At 42.9% G+C, this 14436-nt stretch overlaps 1 protein-coding gene across 1 annotated transcript in view; it reads left to right on the plus strand.

The window, feature by feature from the left end:
* The window catches only part of PTP4A1 (protein tyrosine phosphatase 4A1), an 80676-nt gene extending 67290 nt beyond the window's left edge, over nt 1–13386 (plus strand). Inside the window, exons 5-6 of the mRNA XM_030199000.1 lie at nt 9042–9116; nt 12046–13386. Coding sequence (XP_030054860.1) covers nt 9042–9116; nt 12046–12163 — 193 coding nt within the window. The 3' untranslated portion in view covers nt 12164–13386. The remainder of the gene's footprint in view (nt 1–9041; nt 9117–12045) is intronic.
* The last annotated feature ends 1050 nt before the right edge of the window (nt 13387–14436 follow it).

Genomic DNA, 14436 nt, shown 5'->3' on the forward strand with positions numbered 1-14436 from the left:
TGGGGTGGGGGTGTCCAGGCCAGTAGAGCTGCCTGACTTGGGGTACACCTGGTGGTACCAGGTCCTTCTCCCTCCTCACCCCCAACCCCCCCATCACTTCCTTCCTCCGCTTCACAGAAATTTGAGAAAATTGCTGGAAGAGCAGATTTCTGTAGGAGAGGGGATGTCTCTGTGCTTCTGGAGCTGTCTAGGTTTCTGCCACCTAAGAGTTGAGCCTGTGGATAACTGGTAAAGTTGGCAAAATTGTGAGCACGAACTTTTATTCTTCTCTGTCAAGTTTTGTGCTTTTCAGGTTAGTGTGCCTGTGGTGGTACACTTATTTATTTTTTAGCAGCTTTGGGGGGGGGAGGGTGCGGGGGTTTGCTGTGTTTTTAGGACAGTACCATTGGGCCAGCATGGGAGCGACTTTTGGCATGGTTTTTTTTTTTTTTTTTTTTACAGTACCTCTTTTCAGTTGGCAGCAGCCGCCATTTTTGGTCACAGGCTGCAATAATGGGTTGCTGTTTCTCCTTTACTCTCAGCAGCTTTTGAGTCGTTGTGGTGCAGACAGCACCAATTCCTTTGAGGCAGAGGTTCTTTGTGTACCTTTGTGATTTTGGGTCTCAGCCCCTTCTTGCATGACTAATTTCTGCACAGAAGAAGCCTGGACCTTGCTGCTTCCCGATCACTCTTGGCTGCCTTTGCAACCTTCTCTTGCTGGGGTGGGCTATTCTCTCCTTGTAGAGGAGTGTATTTTCTTCTTGCCTCAGGCTAAGGGGCAACATCTCATGGTTGCCTGGCCTGCTCTTTCCCAGCTGCATAGGCAGTCTTGTGCTTTACAGGGGTGTTTATTGTGCTCTGCTGTGTTTACTCCAGGTACTGGTTCCTTATTTTGGTAACTGCAGCTGTATTCCACTTGCACAGCTTTTTCTGCTTCCTGAGTCATGGCCATTTTTCTCCTCTGCCAGGGCAGCTGTGGCCCGCATCTGTATGAGCATTTAGTGGGGTGCTGCTGTAGCCACCTTCAGGGCATTGCTTCCCTAAGGTAGCAATCCCATGCAGCATTGCGAGTCTTAAGACTCCCAGTTGTCTGTCCTTCAATCTCTTGCTGCATTGTCAGCCTTCAGCTCCCAACTGTATTCACAGACTTTTTTCAGCATATGGTAGCATTTCCATCTTGCAGCGCTCTGCACCTTTAGCATTCCAGCATGGGCAATAGCCCTTCAGATTATTTAGCTCTTGCACAGTTGGCCTCTGGGCCACTGTAGCCTTGCAATGTGGTCTTGCAACTTGGAGTTTGTGCCAGGTGGGATGCCCCTGGGCACCTGACAGGTTGCAGCCTTCTGTACTGATGCTATTGGCAGAAGACAGTGCTTTCACCAGACTCTCTATGGGTGCTGTTCAGGACCGTTTCTGTGGGGTGCTATGCAGACTGCCTGACCTAGCTACTCACTTCATACGGTCAGGCTCTTGCTTAGAGTGCCATTTCTCTGCTGGGCATGCCATGTGGTTGAGTCTTTGATTCTACAGGCACTCCTTCACTGTTAGCTGCTCCAGCTGTGTCAGCCTTCAGCAGTTCCTGCGGCCATAGTCTGCTTTTGCCTCTCAATGACTGCTTCAGCTCCATGCAAAGCTATGACTGCTTGGCTAGCTCATGGCTCTGTGGTATTGATAGAATTTGTCTGTTTGTGGATGTTCAGCTTTTTCAGTTGGTACATATGGAGCACGGCTCCATCACAGTTGTATAGCATGGTTCCCCCTTTTCACATGCTGTTCTTCTCGGTATTTGTCTATAGAGCACAGTTCTAGCTACACATGGTGGCCACATCACCATATCTAGAATGCTTCACTCCTGCTTTGTTGGTCCCGCTCTCAGTTTTGTCCTGGGAGGCCGTTCCCAGTTTCCTTTTTTGATTGCAGCGCCTCCATATCTGAATGAGGAGCAGATCCTCCTTTTTCTTTGTGGAACGTAGCCCTAGTCCCGACTCTTGAATACGATCACCTGTGCCCTCTTTTGTGGGGCACAGTTCCGTTTCTGATGACTGGGTGCACAGCTCCTTTGCTACTTGTTGGGCATGGGGCTCTGCTTCTTTCCGAATCATTCCAGTACAGTTGGCTCTTGTCTCTGCATATATGCCGAACTGTACTTCGGAGCGTGAGGTGGTGATGTTTCATTGCAGGAAGTGAATCATTGAGCCTGCCATGAGTGGGAAAGCGCGGGGTACAAATGTAACAAAATAAAATCACTTTCTTCCTCTGGTTTATGCCTCCTAGATTCATCCTCGGAGTTGTCCAAAGCCCTGTCTCTAGATGTATAGAGATTTGCATGGGTACAGAGATCCAACACTCCCTGCCCATCCCTGCCTCAAGTACTCTCCATCCCAGTTCCTGCCCTTGCTATGCCAGTTAACCTTGACCCCCCCCCCCCCCCCCCCCCCCCAGATTCTATAAGCAGTAAGAATACCAGCAAAAGTAACCTAAATCATTTTCTTCCATACTCTGCTAAATAAAATTTTAAGATACACATCTTGGACAAGTCACTTAACCCTCCGTTACCTCAGGTACAAACTTAGATTGTGAGCCCTCCTGGGACCGAGAAATATCTAGTGTACCTGAATGTAACTCACCTTGAGCTACTACTGAAAAAGGTGTGAGCAAAATCTAAGTAAATAAAAAAGCAAACATCTGTGAGCAGCATGTCCCCCTTTTCCTTTTATCAATAAGCAGAATGTTCCCCTCTCTTCTCCATCCCCTTATCCCATGTGCTGTATTCCCCCTTTTCCCTTCCCTGCACCCACACTCCCTCCACCCTTTTTACCAAGGAGGTTAAATTAAAACAGGAGATTCTAGCCCATTATATGGGCTGAAGCCAGTAGGTGGAGATTGCCACCACACTGGTTCACCCAAAACAATAGTAAACGCTATTGAAAATGATAGCAAAAAAGGTTCACCCAAAACAATAGCAAAAAGATTAGAAATAAAGCACTTATCACACATTATCCCAAATAAACTCTGGTTCAATGTAGCTTACATTTGAAAATAGTGAGACACAGAAGAAGAATAGAATTCAGTTATATCATGGGAGCAAATAGATATGTCTGCAACAAAGGTTTTAGCATATACAGTGGTGGAAATAAGTATTTGATCCCTTGCTGATTTTGTAAGTTTGCCCACTGACAAAGACATGAGCAGCCCATAATTGAAGGGTAGGTTATTGGTAACAGTGAGAGATAGCACATCACAAATTAAATCCGGAAAATCACATTGTGGAAAGTATATGAATTTATTTGCATTCTGCAGAGGGAAATAAGTATTTGATCCCCCACCAACCAGTAAGAGATCTGGCCCCTTCAGACCAGGTAGATGCTCCAAATCAACTCGTTACCTGCATGACAGACAGCTGTCGGCAATGGTCACCTGTATGAAAGACACCTGTCCACAGACTCAGTGAATCAGTCGGACTCTAACCTCTACAAAATGGCCAAGAGCAAGGAGCTGTCTAAGGATGTCAGGGACAAGATCATACACCTGCACAAGGCTGGAATGGGCTACAAAACCATCAGTAAGACGCTGGGCGAGAAGGAGACAACTGTTGGTGCCATAGTAAGAAAATGGAAGAAGTACAAAATGACTGTCAATCGACAAAGATCTGGGGCTTCACGCAAAATCTCACCTCGTGGGGTATCCTTGATCATGAGGAAGGTTAGAAATCAGCCTACAACTACAAGGGGGGAACTTGTCAATGATCTCAAGGCAGCTGGGACCACTGTCACCACGAAAACCATTGGTAACACATTACGACATAACGGATTGCAATCCTGCAGTGCCCGCAAGGTCCCCCTGCTCCGGAAGGCACATGTGACGGCCCGTCTGAAGTTTGCCAGTGAACACCTGGATGATGCCGAGAGTGATTGGGAGAAGGTGCTGTGGTCAGATGAGACAAAAATTGAGCTCTTTGGCATGAACTCAACTCGCCGTGTTTGGAGGAAGAGAAATGCTGCCTATGACCCAAAGAACAGCGTCCCCACTGTCAAGCATGGAGGTGGAAATGTTATGTTTTGGGGGTGTTTCTCTGCTAAGGGCACAGGACTACTTCACCGCATCAATGGGAGAATGGATGGGGCCATGTACCGTACAATTCTGAGTGACAACCTCCTTCCCTCCGCCAGGGCCTTAAAAATGGGTCGTGGCTGGGTCTTCCAGCACGACAATGACCCAAAACATACAGCCAAGGCAACAAAGGAGTGGCTCAGGAAGAAGCACATTAGGGTCATGGAGTGGCCTAGCCAGTCACCAGACCTTAATCCCATTGAAAACTTATGGAGGGAGCTGAAGCTGCGAGTTGCCAAGCGACAGCCCAGAACTCTTAATGATTTAGAGATGATCTGCAAAGAGGAGTGGACCAAAATTCCTCCTGACATGTGTGCAAACCTCATCATCAACTACAGAAGACGTCTGACCGCTGTGCTTGCCAACAAGGGTTTTGCCACCAAGTATTAGGTCTTGTTTGCCAGAGGGATTAAATACTTATTTCCCTCTGCAGAATGCAAATAAATTCATATACTTTACAATGTGATTTTCCGGATTTAATTTGTGATGTGCTATCTCTCACTGTTACCAATAACCTACCCTTCAATTATGGGCTGCTCATGTCTTTGTCAGTGGGCAAACTTACAAAATCAGCAAGGGATCAAATACTTATTTCCACCACTGTATACACAACTGAGCATTTAAAGAAAATGCTTCTGTTTTGTGGATCGCAGTGGTATATTATAAAAATGCAAGTTCCCACATGCCAACTTCTTTTAATGTAGGCACAGGGAAAAAAAAATTAAATGCTCCAAGGTTTCAACCTAATTCATGTTTAATGTTGAGTATAAATGTCATAAACTCGATTCTCATAATATAAAGTCTGTTTGTTTTAGTGGTCCTTTACCAGGAGAGAAAAACCTCTGCACAAATATATCAGTGCTAGGGTGTCCCTATAACCACCCCCTTCAAATGACACACTGATTAGATTGTAAGCTCTTTGAGCAGGGACTGTCTTTCTTCTATGTTTGTGCAGCGCTGCGTATGCCTTGTAGCGCTATAGAAATGCTAAGTAGTAGTAGTAGTAGTGATTACAATTTATTCCATTATTATACTTCCTCTATGTACAATCCATATGCTGCACAAGCTGGCATGGTTGAAAATAAAGTGAGATTAAATAAAAATGCCACCAACAATAAAGAACAATGTGGATGCAGCAGCTCATAAGTTTGTTTGCAATGTACAGCGATGATTGCTATGCGAGGAAGGGGAAACCCTATCCTCTTTTTTTTTACAGTTCTCTCTCTCCTACACATGATTCCATCCATCCACCTCCCCACCAGTCCAGGGTGCCCTCCTGTCACATACCTCAAGGCACCCTGGTTGGTCTAGTAGCTTCTTTGAGGCAGGAAAGATCCCCACTCTTTCCTGGCTGCTGCTGCTGCTGCGCCGCTTCTTTAGAATGGTTGCTGAGACTTAGCGGTGACTTCACAAGACTTCCACAGAAGTCTCGGCAGCGAGAGGATCAGCGTGGCTGTCTCACACTCTGCGAACGGACTGCTTTGCTATATCCAGTCTTTCTTGCTGTGGTTGCCTGTGCATATTTCTGCTAGTTGACATGTTTATGCACACTTCTGTGAGGAGGGATAAATGTTTGCCTTATTCCTTCTACTTTGAGAAATAATGAGTGCCACATAGAATGGTATGCTCCTTGGTCAGAGTTCAGTTTAGTACTCATCTCCGCCTGCTGTTAGATGAACCGATGAGTATCTGGATTAGTCTGCTGTAATTAAAGGAAAAAAAATTATCAGGTAAGACATTTTTTCCTTTGAATGTCTTAACTTCTTTTGATATGCATTCAGTGAGGTGATGTATACTATATAATGTTTATAGGAGTGCACGTACAATTTAATAGCCATCAGTTCACAATCTGGGTCCCCCTGATCAAACCCTAAAAAAAATTAGCAGCACAAAGGTCTGAATAAGTTTTGTCAAAACATCTCAGAAGATGAGTTCTACAAGGTGTCTCAGGCAGCCTCAAGTATTGTAGTTTGTATTCCCATTAAGGTAATCTGATTTCTCAGAGGACAAGCAGGCTGAATATTCTCACTGATGGGTTGTCATCCGCGATGGCCCAGGAGACCGGAACAACTTTGGAAAAAACTAGAAGTCTCTGGAACGCTCCATCGCACAGGCCGATCGCACCGCGCATACGCAAATGGCTTCCCGCCCGCAACACGAGCGTGTCCTCTTCAGTTCTATATTTTTTCCCTTTATTTCTTAGTTTTTTCTTAATCCTTTGAAGTCCTTTGAAGTTTCCTTTTTTTGCGTCGAGGCCGGGTCATCTTTCTTTTTGCCTCTTTATTTGGCACCATCGAGCCTTTTAATTTTGCAGCAGCTATTTTTCCTTCCATCTCATCGAAGACTCCCAGTGGCTTCAAGCATTGTACTCACTGCAACTGGACCATCTCGAGTACCGACCCCCAAGCGTGGTGTCTTCAGTGCCTTGGGCCCGGCCAACTGCCTGTAAACTGTGCCTGTTGATGAAGAAACTGACCCAAGTGACTCGGGAGGCTCAACGTGAAAAACTTTTTTCCAGATCTGCTTTTGAACCTCCCACAGGTCTTGGAATAGTGAGAAGCTACATAATACCTGAACTTTCTTTTCATTAGTCCTTTCCACTATTCCAGAGGCCTGCACAATGTTTTCTGAAATGTTTAGTTGGTGTGAAGTAATGGTCCAAACTGGTCTTTCCAGCATACAGTGGTGGAAATAAGTATTTGATCCCTTGCTGATTTTGTAAGTTTGCCCACTGACAAAGACATGAGCAGCCCATAATTGAAGGGTAGGTTATTGGTAACAGTGAGAGATAGCACATCACAAATTAAATCCGGAAAATCACATTGTGGAAAGTATATGAATTTATTTGCATTCTGCAGAGGGAAATAAGTATTTAATCCCTCTGGCAAACAAGACCTAATACTTGGTGGCAAAACCCTTGTTGGCAAGCACAGCGGTCAGACGTCTTCTGTAGTTGATGATGAGGTTTGCACACGTCGGGAGGAATTTTGGTCCACTCCTCTTTGCAGATCATCTCTAAATCATTAAGAGTTCTGGGCTGTCGCTTGGCAACTCGCAGCTTCAGCTCCCTCCATAAGTTTTCAATGGGATTAAGGTCTGGTGACTGGCTAGGCCACTCCATGACCCTAATGTGCTTCTTCCTGAGCCACTCCTTTGTTGCCTTGGCTGTATGTTTTGGGTCATTGTCGTGCTGGAAGACCCAGCCACGACCCATTTTTAAGGCCCTGGCGGAGGGAAGGAGGTTGTCACTCAGAATTGTACGGTACATGGCCCCATCCATTCTCCCATTGATGCGGTGAAGTAGTCCTGTGCCCTTAGCAGAGAAACACCCCCAAAACATAACATTTCCACCTCCATGCTTGACAGTGGGGACGGTGTTCTTTGGGTCATAGGCAGCATTTCTCTTCCTCCAAACACGGCGAGTTGAGTTCATGCCAAAGAGCTCAATTTTTGTCTCATCTGACCACAGCACCTTCTCCCAATCACTCTCGGCATCATCCAGGTGTTCACTGGCAAACTTCAGACGGGCCGTCACATGTGCCTTCCGGAGCAGGGGGACCTTGCGGGCACTGCAGGATTGCAATCCGTTATGTCGTAATGTGTTACCAATGGTTTTCGTGGTGACAGTGGTCCCAGCTGCCTTGAGATCATTGACACGTTCCCCCCTTGTAGTTGTAGGCTGATTTCTAACCTTCCTCATGATCAAGGATACCCCACGAGGTGAGATTTTGCGTGGAGCCCCAGATCTTTGTCGATTGACAGTCATTTTGTACTTCTTCCATTTTCTTACTATGGCACCAACAGTTGTCTCCTTCTTGCCCAGCGTCTTACTGATGGTTTTGTAGCCCATTCCAGCCTTGTGCAGGTGTATGATCTTGTCCCTGACATCCTTAGACAGCTCCTTGCTCTTGGCCATTTTGTAGAGGTTAGAGTCTGACTGATTCACTGAGTCTGTGGACAGGTGTCTTTCATACAGGTGACCATTGCCGACAGCTGTCTGTCATGCAGGTAACGAGTTGATTTGGAGCATCTACCTGGTCTGTAGGGGCCAGATCTCTTACTGGTTGGTGGGGGATCAAATACTTATTTCCCTCTGCAGAATGCAAATAAATTCATATACTTTCCACAATGTGATTTTCCGGATTTAATTTGTGATGTGCTATCTCTCACTGTTACCAATAACCTACCCTTCAATTATGGGCTGCTCATGTCTTTGTCAGTGGGCAAACTTACAAAATCAGCAAGGGATCAAATACTTATTTCCACCACTGTATCTCATGTTTATCTACAAGTTCTCCTGAGATGAGATAAACATGTTTACTTATCTGTTTAGTGTTAAAATCAGATTGAGGAGTTTAAGGTTGTTGGATGTGTGCTGAGTTTTTCCTTATTGCTATATAAATACTGAAGAGCTGGACTGGATGCCAAGATTTCAGTTCAGTTTTCTCTACCTGCTGGTTGATGGACACAACTATATCCCACAGGTTCAGGAACAGTGAGAAGGACTAATAGAAAATTATCAGGTAAGACACTTCTCCTTTTCAATCACTTTGGACAAAACAGGGCAGGCCATGGTTTTGAATTAATCAAAGTGCCAGACAGAGGAGGAGCTCTGCCAGTGAGAGAGCCTACAGCTACTTGCATCACACAGCTACTGTTTTATAAGTGCCTTTTTGGACCCTAATATTGTAAGCCCCTGATGCAGCCTCTAAAAGTGAAATGTGGCCACGTCGGTCACTTGATTTGTTTCAAACAACCACTGTTTTGAAACAAGCTGTCTACATGCAGATGCCACCTCTTTTGTGTTGTATCCTTCTTCAATTACTGACACCTTTTTGATATAAGTTGTGTGTAAACCTTTTGTTAAGGCAGCTTATGTATATGCAACTAAATGCTCTTTGAAACCCTCCCAACTGTAGTTTTAAATTAAGCATTCTTTATTCTCTGAACAGAGCCCCCGTGCTAGTTGCTCTTGCCCTAATTGAATGTGGAATGAAGTATGAAGATGCAGTACAGTTCATAAGGCAGTAAGTATTCAAGTTCTTTTAATGATAAAAAGAATAATAGTAGTTTCCAGCAAATGGTATGTGAATAAAAATATTCAAAGTTCATTGTTTTTTGAGTCAAAAGAATTAAGAAATTGAACTGTTGCACGTAGCTGATATTTAATGCAGCATTAAACAGCTATTTGGATGTCTTGATCCAGTGATTATGAATGCCATTCCTATGCAGTAAGTTAATATTTGACCACCAATTCATTCTCTAAATTATAAACTTTTTTTTCTGTCCAGCAGGATTCAATCAGGCATATATGAGTGGATGTTGTATGGTGTTAGGACTAAACAGCTCTCCCAGAGCTCAGAATTAAGTGTAAAGTTCTGAGCATATGTGGCCCTTTCTGCTCCCTGTAATAGCCTCTGCCAGTGTTCTGTGTGCTTATCTGCTGAACAGAGGCAAAAGTAGCACTTTCCTATTAGTGAGCAGGTTTCTCCTTTTAACTCTCTAGTGTGTAGTCATTTATTAAAATGTTGCAGGTGACATCAGATTCTGTTCTGCCCTCAATGCTTTTGGAAGATCGGAACTTAACACTCGGATACCTTCTGAGTGCAGACTATAAGTACAGTGGAAGATGTCTCCAAGCATGAAGTATCATAAACTTCACAGTCCATGAGGCTGAAGACTCCTGATTTGTGCAGGAAGAGGAGAGAAGATCTTCTAGACTGTTTCTGCACATTCCATTAAATGTTTGTTTATTCCCCACTTGATATACTTCCTTTCTATAGATAGTGGTTTACTTATTTTTTTTGCAGGTACTTTTCTGTCCCTAATGGGTTTACAGTAAGGTTATTTGTACCTGGGGCAATGGAGGGTTGTGATTTTTTTTTTTTTTTTGCCCAGGGTTACAAGAGGTGTAATGGGAATTGAATCTAGTTCCCCAGGATCTCAACCCACTGCCCCAACCATTAGGCAGGAGTGGGAATCTACTTCCATGCATTGTGGCTTTAAGAATCCAACCACAAGAGGCATGGTGGTAGGGATCCTTCAAAATGGTCTGAGTTTTGATTGAGACTTCAGACATAAAGCTTGATTCTCAACATTCTTGCACAGGCTTTAAGGCAGTCTTGGGTTTTTCAAGTACCGACTAGCTGAGTGTAGACAGTTCAGGGCATAGATGTCTCCTGTTTGTGCTGTTTAAAAAACAAGATTGTAATATTGACTTGTCCTCCACTTGGCACAGAGACTTTGATTGCTACTCTTAGTCTAGTCCTTTCTGCCTGGTACACCACCTCATCCCCCTAAGACCATCATGTTCTTTACTCTTGAATTGTGCATTCTATTTTAAATAACTCTGAATTGATTTGTAGTGCTTGCATAGAATTTTCCCATCCTAAGACTTCAAAGTCTCTCCTGCCTATTCCCTCATCAGGTTCTAGCCTCTCCTGTTCCATCTTTCACTAAACTGCAGTTCTGACTTGCTCCCTCCCTCTACCCTCCCCACGGCACATCCTCAAGCTAGATACCTCACACCAGAGGTGCAATCTCGGCCATTTCTGTCACCCACTTATCCTGTAGTCTGCTTTTCCTGCCTCCCCCAAAATAAACATGGTGTTCTTGGCTTTCGCTGCCCCCCTCCCCCCATGGCACACTATCACCTTGCTTTCCCATCCCACAGAGATAAGTGTGTCAAGAGGCGGAGGATGGAACTTCTGCACTTTCTCCTGCCAGCTTAAACCCAACTGGCAGGAGGAGGGACGACTTCCCTATGAAGAAAGACTAAGGAGGCTAGGGCTTTTCAGCTTGGAGAAGACGGCTGAGGGGAGACATGATAGAGGTATATAAAATATTGAGTGGAGTGGAACAGGTGGATGCGAAGCGTCTGTTCACGCTTTCCAAAAATACTAGGACTAGGGGGCATGCGATGAAACTACAGTGTGGTAAATTTAAAACAAATCGGAGAAAGATTTTTTTCTTCACCCAACGCATAATCAAACTCTGGAATTCGTTGCCGGAGAACGTGGTGAAGGCGGTTAGCTTAGCAGAGTTTAAAAAGGGGTTAGACGGTTTCCTAAAGGACAAGTCCATAAACCACTACTAAATGGACTTGGGAAAAATCCACAATTCCAGGAATAACATGTATAGAATGTTTGTACGTTGGGAAGCTTGCCAGGTTCCCTTGGCCTGGATTGGCTGCTGTCGTGGACAGGATGCTGGGCTCGATGGACCTTTGGTCTTTTCCCAGTTTGGCATTACTTATGTACTTATCGATATGAGGACATTTGAGTCTATCTTTTTGATTGTATAGTATCTTGATGGCTTTTTTTCAAAAGGCAGTTAATGCAGTAAATTATCTATGAAGCAGATCTTGGGAGTCGCACACTTATGCCTGATTTATATACTGCTTGTAGACAGTTTCATACCTATAAAGGAGTCTTCTCCTCCCTCCCCCCCCCCCCCCCCCCCCACATAGATTATATACAATCCTTCCCACCTCCATGAGGGCTATGGAATTGGGGGACTAAAGAGATTTGAGCATGCATGATCTGACCCATAGCTCCTTACACCCTAGCCCTATGCTCTAGAAAAGCTGTTTGTGTCAGTGTTACACTTCTATGCCTGACTTTAATCCTGAAATATAAGGAAAACGGGATTACGCTAACCCTGTACTGTACACCAGTGCATTAACCTCTATATGAGGGGAGACTTATGGGTGTAGCTGTTCAGTAAAATGGTAGAAAGTAAGTGCAGTAGTGTTGGATAGTGCAGTTTTTTAGACTGAGAGGGGGGTGGAAACTGCTAGCAGAGATGTTTATTGGTAAATAGCCTTTAACTTTTGTGCATCTGGTTTAGGTTTTGTAGCTGTTCTTTATAAATGGGCTTTTTCTTTTCTAGTTGCTGTATTCAATTTCCCATTCTCTGGGCAGTAATTTGAGACTTTTTTTCCTTTTTTGCTTTCAGAAAGCGCCGTGGAGCCTTCAACAGCAAGCAACTGTTATATTTGGAGAAGTATCGTCCCAAAATGCGTTTGCGTTTTAAGGATTCCAATGGTCACCGAAACAACTGTTGCATTCAGTAAAGAGTACTGATTGCACGGCTTTGAGAGCAGAGGAGATAATGACTCGGGATGGCTTCAGTGCAAACGCATGACTAATAATGGAGCTTCCACAGTGTCAAAAGGATTTGTAGGTTACAGTCTTGGCAGAAATGCAACTGCTTGTGTCAATAAGGTTAATATCCACTTAATTGGGCTTTAATGTCTTTTTATACATATTTACAATGTCCCCTCCTGTTTTATAATTTTTAGAAGTCTCCCTAAATCATGCAGTATTGAATTGCTCTGTTCATCTCAGCTTACCAGTAAAATTTAAGCAAATATGAAGTGTAGACTAGGTGCCAAAATATCTAGCACAACCTTATTTTACTGTATCATACAGTGTAGTTACTGTAAAGTCAACTACAACTATCTGGACCTTTATCAGTTTGTCTACAGTTGCTTTACTGTGGAACATTGGACCTGTATGGTCACATGGCTGCTCACTGTATGTTTACATAGTCTCCCACAATCGCACTAGAAATCAGGATTTGCACAATATTCATTTGTTTGCAACTTGACGCATGTCTTGGTGGTGGTCTAAATGTTTCTTTAAACTTCATTTTAATTAGAAATTTGCAGTAGAAATCACAACCCCACAGATGAAGTTTAGTAAAAAATAAATAAACTAATTTACTTGTACAGAAGCACACAAGTCTTTCATGTTTCCAGACAAAGCCTTAGTTATGTTAATGTTAGCACTCATGGTGCAACAGGGAGAACATGAAGAGAATGGGAGGGGCTGTTTAATATTTCTAGTAAATTGTTGCCTTTGTCTTGTGCAGGAAGTATAGAATATGCCCTTTTACTTTAGGAAATATTTTTTTAAAATGTAGATGCTTTGTAGTAGCTAAATTCATTACATTTCTGAAGAACTTATTTCTTTAACTGTAACTATTGAAAGTTGTTTACCAACTATTGCTTTGTGTTTTTCTTGGAGTTTCTGCTATAAAATGAGCAGACCTCACATCTGTAATATTTTGTATGCCTTTTTTGAGCTGCATAACTTAATATTTGAATACTTGATGATTTGTTTTATTATGTAATTGATAAAATGGTGATGTGTATTAATGTTAGTTAACCATATTTATACTGTCTTGGGAATATGTGGTGGTAGTTTTGTGGGAGAAAATTTTGCCAGTGTTCACCAGCTTGTAAAATCTAGTGCGAGAGCTTAAACATCTAAATAAATTCTGGAAGTGCATTTATCACAGGATCTGAGTTGTATGATTGGTGCAGGCTTTAATTGGTGTTTAAAGGTCATAGCTAACTTTGAGAATGTAATAGTCTGTGAAGATCGTTAACAAGCTAATTCAATCTGCAGTCACACACATTGAAGTAAGGTAAGATGCTCATGATTTTTAAATTCATGAATTGTCCACTTTTAAGGGACCAGCAAAGTCAAAAAGCTTTTGTCTGAATGTTTTGTATATTGGTATTTACAAAAAAAAAAAAAGGCAGACAATCTGCAAGATCCAATGTGGTAAAAGCAAAGACTTTCACTACAATAGATATAACCAGGTTCTCGACTTTATTCACTACAATAGATAATAACCAGGTTCTCAACACGGGCTGCATCGGGAGCAAAAAAAAAATCACTAGGTATAAAACAGGTTCGCCTATGTGATGCTGGAGAGATCTACTACTTTATCATAAGGCAAACAGCCTGTGTTGAGCATCTGGTTCTTTTTATCTATCGTAGTGAATAAAATTCTTTTCAATTATAAGGTTTTCTTCAGATCTGCTTCTTTACTTTTACTATATTAGTATTTATAATTGTAAGAACTGTGGTAGTTGAAAGTTTTGAGGGGTGTGAGCAGTGTCTATATTGTGGATGGGGTAGGGATGTTTCTAGTAGGTAACCACATCCTTGCACTTTTTCTCCGTTCCTTTAATTTTTGCTACCTTTATTTGGTTTTCTGCTTTTTTTTTTTTTTTTTCCTACTGGTAAAGCACCAAATGCAATTGGTTTGAAGTTGAGGCAGTTCATGGAGCTTATGATACATGGGCTGCCTGCTCCAGTTTTCTAGCAGTGCTTGGAGTTCTAACATGCTGTATAGCTTGTCTCCAGATTACTTAGTTTTACTTCACTTGCCCTTCTTATTGATGTCAAAAGTTTAAAAAAAAAAAATTTTTTTTTTTTTTTTTTACAGAAGTGAGGGGGTGGGGGTTATTCCCTTAAGGAAATTAGTACAACATAGTTACAAATGTAATATGCTTATCATGTGAAATTGGTGCTCGTTGCATTGGCAGCTCGT

Source organism: Microcaecilia unicolor, chromosome 3 (genome assembly GCF_901765095.1).
Source record: "Microcaecilia unicolor chromosome 3, aMicUni1.1, whole genome shotgun sequence".
NCBI lineage: Eukaryota > Metazoa > Chordata > Amphibia > Gymnophiona > Siphonopidae > Microcaecilia > Microcaecilia unicolor.